General features: G+C 43.8%; 1 protein-coding gene across 1 annotated transcript in view; it reads left to right on the plus strand.

The window, feature by feature from the left end:
- zgc:113276 (uncharacterized) overlaps nucleotides 1-5118 on the plus strand; it is a 13760-nt gene that overhangs the window by 1640 nt on the left and 7002 nt on the right. The window contains exons 3-6 of the mRNA XM_070442326.1: nucleotides 28-284; nucleotides 1531-1691; nucleotides 2126-2254; nucleotides 3862-3962. Coding sequence (XP_070298427.1) covers nucleotides 28-284; nucleotides 1531-1691; nucleotides 2126-2254; nucleotides 3862-3962 — 648 coding nt within the window. The remainder of the gene's footprint in view (nucleotides 1-27; nucleotides 285-1530; nucleotides 1692-2125; nucleotides 2255-3861; nucleotides 3963-5118) is intronic.

Raw genomic sequence — 5118 nt, forward strand, 5'->3', positions numbered from 1 at the left:
TAATCCCTTTGTGTTGGTTCCCCCCAGAGGGCTTTGCAGGAGTTTGTTCTGGAGAAGGATCGGACAGCGGAGCTACACTGCCTCCCTGACCACACCTTCATTCTGGATGAGAACGCCTTCTTCAACGACATGCGCCTGGGCAAGAAGGACAGGAGGAGACTGAGCAGCAGCAGAGGCCTGCAGAACAGCCTGTACTTTAGCCTGCCAGGCACCAGGCTCAGTGTGGACTTCTTCAGGCAGCAGGTCGGAGATGGAGATGCACGCTGGCCGTGGCTTGAGTTGAAGTGAAAAGGCGCCATACCATGGTTGGGGTGAATTCCATTTCAATTCAGTCAATTCAGGAAGTTAACTGAACTTCCAATTGAAATGGAATTGACCCCAACCCTGCACCATACTTAACATAGTGTGTGAGTCCCTCCACTACACSAAATTGTGCAATAACAGTGATGCTTCTCTGTGTGACACAAGTAGGACTTAACTGGGAGTGGTCAACTAACCCTCCTGTTGGAGAGCTACTGGGGTTGCAGGCTTTTGTTCCAGACCTGCACTAATACACTTGATGACTACTAATGATAGTGAATGTGAGTTTTACAGTGAATGCTTGCTCTATTGTCGGGTTTATGTACAGCTGCAAGAAAAAGTATGTGAACCCTTTGGAAATACCTGGATTTCTGCATAAATTGGTCATAAAATTTGATCCGATCTTCATCTAGGTCACAACAATAGACAAAMACAGTCTGCTTAAACTACTAACACACAAACAATTATACGTTTTCATGTCTATTTTGAACACACTGTGTAAACATTCACAGTGCAGGGTGGAACAAGTAAGTGAACCCTTGGATTTAATAACTGGTTGACCCTCCTTTGGCAGAAATAACCTCAACCAAACGTTTTCTGTAGTTGCGGATCAGACCTGCACATTGGTCAGGAGGAATTTTGGACCATTCCTTTTTACAAAACTGTTTCAGTTCAGCAATATTCTTGGGATGTCTAGTGTGAACTGCTCTCTTGAGGTCATGCCACAGCATCTCAATCTGGTTGAGGTCAGGACTCTGACTGGGCCACTTCAGAAGGCGTATTTTCYTCTGTTGAAGCCATTCTGTTGTTGATTTACTTCTGTGTGTTGGGTCTGTTGCATCACCCACCTTCTGTCGAGCTTCAATTGGCGGACAGAGCCTTACATTCTCCTGCAAAATGTCTTGATAAACTTGGGAATTCATTTTTCCGTCGATGATAGCAAGCTGTCCAGGCCCTGCGGCAGCAAAGCAGCCCCAAACCATGATGCTCCCTCCACCATACTTTACAGTTGGGATAGTGCCAAGTCTCACAGCCATTCTGTCCACACAGTGACAGTCTCCACACCTGGCTTTCATAGCACCACTTAGCTTCAGTCACCTGTAAAGACACAACAGGTCATGAATCCATAACCACCTGTTCACCGTCAATACCTTTGACTCTACGTTTCTCTCTTTCACCAGATTGTATTATTTTATGTTTACAAATGTTACTTCTCCACTGCGACCCCAGGGTGGACAGAGGTCGTGTGAGCCTGGGGTTCACAGTAGAGAGGGTGGACAGAGGTTGTGGTGTGCCTGGGGGTCACAGTAGAGAGGGTGGACAGAGGTCGTGTGTGCCTGGGGGTCACAGTAGAGAGGGTGGACAGAGGTCGTGTGTGCCTGGGGTCACAAGTAGAGGGTGGACAGAGGTCATGTGTGCCTGGGGGTCACAGTAGAGAGGGTGGACAGAGGTCGTGTGTGCCTGGGGGTCACAGTAGAGAGGTGGACAGAGGTCGTGTGTGCCTGGGGGTCACAGTAGAGAGGGTGGACAGAGGTTGTGTGTGCCTGGGGGTCACAGTAGTATTAATATTATTGATATCTATTTACCTAGCAGTATTATTCTGACTAGTACTATTACAATATTGTTGTTATTTCTGTACCTGGCAGTATTATTCTGACTAGTACTATTACAATATTGTTGTTATTTCTGTACTGGCAGTATGCTCGGACAGACAGCTGTCAGTCTGGTGTAGGGCTGCAGGCTGCATAGGCCTCAGGTGTAACTGCCCTCCTTTCCTGGCCTGTCTGATCATGGCCAGTCTCTTTGGACCGTGCTCTCGTTGTAGAACTGGCGCAGGTAGGCCAGGCCGTCCATCTTGATGCCATGCTCCCATGGGAGTACCGCCCACCAGGCTCTCCACGTCTCCACGTCAAACTGCTTCAGCTGGGGAGAGGGCCGAGGCAGAGGGGTTGGGGTTGGAGATAATGGTGGTCTGACTATAACAGTCTCTTAACATAAACTGCTTCAGCTGGGGAGAGGACCGAGGCAGAGGGGTGTTGGGGTTGGAGATCATGGTGGTCTGACTATAACAGTCTCTTAACATCAAAATATTCAGCTGGGGGGGGGGGGGGGGGCACTCTGGAAATGGGATGTACTTCTAGAGTATATTTTTAAACATCATGTCTAAAAATGAACAAAATCAAAAAGGGTACTTTTGAGATATTCATATTATTTTAGTTTGAATGTTGAATACATTCATGTGTTAATTTTGTATTTCACAATATAGACAAACTATATTAATACATATAAAAATAGTCCATATTTTAAGCAGCACTTCTATGAAGAGTGAATGACACCAAGATGTTGTCTGTATCATGTACGGTTCACAGATCATAATGACACCAAGATGTTGTCTGTATCATGTACGGTTCACAGATCATAATGACCCAAGATGTTGTCTGTATCATGTACGGTTCACGATCATAATGACACCAAGATGTTGTCTGTATCATGTACGGTTCACAGATCATAATGAACAAAGATGTTGTCTGTTCATGTACGGTTCACAGATCATAATGACACCAAGATGTTGTCTGTATCATGTACGGTTCACAGATCATAATGACACAAGATGTTGTCTGTTTCATGTACGGTTCACAGATCATAATGACACCAAAGATGTTGTCTGTATCATGTACGGTTTCACAGATCATAATGACACCAGAGTAGTTGTCTGTATCATGTACGGTTCACAGATCATAATGAACACAAGATGTTGTCTGTATCATGTACGGTTCACAGATCATAATGACACCAAGATGTTGTCTGTATCATGTACGGTTCACAGATCATAATGCACAAGATGTTGTCTGTATCATGTACGGTTCACAGATCATAATGACACCAAGATGTTGTCTGTATCATGTACGGTTCACAGATCATAATGACACCAAGATGTTGTCTGTATCATGTACGGTTCACAGATCATAATGACACCAAGATGTTGTCTGTATCATGTACGGTTCACAGATCATAATGACACAAGATGTTGTCTGTATCATGTACGGTTCAAGATCATAATGACACCAAGATGTTGTCTGTATCATGTACGGTTCACAGATCATAATGACAACCAAGATGTTGTCCTGTATCATGTACGGTTCACAGATCATAATGACACAAGATGTTGTCTGTATCATGTACGGTTCACAGATCATAATGACACCAAGATGTTGTCTGTATCATGTACGGTTCACAGACTCAATGACACAAGATGTTGTCTTATAGAGGTTACAGTCATAATGCACAATGTTGTCTGTATCATGTACGGTTCACAGATCATAGGGTCTTACAGGAGGCATGTATACGGTCTAAAAAGGCCATTTTCACCAGGATTTTCAAAACAATGGTTTGTGCTACAAATGTAAAGCATATAAAACCTCTTGATCCTCCAAATGAAGTTTTCTATGTGATAATTTCCAAGAACTAACAAGTTTCCACTTCAGGAGGAAGGAAGATAATTGGGACATGGCCATAGATCTAAACAGAAACAGACCTGTAAGTGTTTGCGCATCACCCCAGGTCACATGACTGGCTCCTTGTTGCAGAGCGATGGAGATGACGTGAGCGCTGGTCAGGCCTCCACCAACCACCACCACCCTCTGGCCAGGCTCACACACCACGTGGGGACCTGCTGGATGGAGACAGGTTAGTGAACACCATGCAGGGACGCTGCTGGATGGAGACAGAGTTAGTGACACCACATAGAGACCTGCTGGATGGAGACAGAGTTAGTGGACACATTGCAGGGACCTGCTGGATGGAGAAGAGTTAGTGACACCATGCAGGGACCTGCTGGATGGAGACAGAGTTAGATGACCACACATAGAGACCTGCTGGTTGGAGACGAGTTAGTGACACCATGCAGGGACTGCTGGATGGAGACAGAGTTAGTGACACCACATAGGACCTGCTGGATGGAGACAGAGTTAGTGACACCAACAACTGACTCTTAACAGGAACAGAATGTCCAACACAAATAAGTACTAAGGTAAATAAGTGAATTTCAATTCAATTCCAAGGGGCTTTATTGGCATTGTGAAAAATGTGTTAACAATTGGCCAAAGCAAGTGAGGTAGATAATATAAAAAGTGAATAAACAATAAAATTGAACAGTAAACATTACACATACAGAAGTTTCAAAACAATAAAGACATTACAAATGTCATATTATGTATATTTACAGTGTTGTAACAATGTACAAATGGTTAAAGTACAAAAGGGAAAATAAATAATCATAAATATGGGTTGTATTTACAATGGTGTTGGTTCTTCACTGGTTGACCTTTTCTTGTGGCAACAGGTCACAAATCTTGCTGCTGTGATGTCACACTGTGGTATTTCACCCAATAGTTTGGGAGTTTATCAAAATTGGGTTTGTTTTTGAATTCTTTGTGGATCTGTGTAATCTGAGGGAATATGTGTCTCTAAATTGGTCATACTTGGGCAGGAGGTTAGGAAGTGCAGCTCAGTTTCCACTCATTTTGTGGGCAGTGTGCACACAGCCTGTCTTCCTCTGAGAGCCATGTCTGCCTCGGCGGCCTTTCTCATAGCAAGGCTATGCTCACTGAGTCTGTACATAGTCAAAGCTTTCCTTAAGTTTGGGTCAGTCACAGTGGTCAGGTATTCTGCCACTGTGTACTCTCTGTTTAGGGCCAAATAGCATTCTAGTTTTGCTCTGTTTTTTTGTTAATTCTTTCAATGTGTCAAAGTAATTATCTTTTTGTTTTCTCATGATTTGCTTGGGTCTAATTGTGCTTCTTCTACATATTTCTACAT

The sequence above is a fragment of the Salvelinus sp. IW2-2015 genome, unplaced genomic scaffold (genome assembly GCF_002910315.2).
Source record: "Salvelinus sp. IW2-2015 unplaced genomic scaffold, ASM291031v2 Un_scaffold7898, whole genome shotgun sequence".
Taxonomy (NCBI): domain Eukaryota; kingdom Metazoa; phylum Chordata; class Actinopteri; order Salmoniformes; family Salmonidae; genus Salvelinus; species Salvelinus sp. IW2-2015.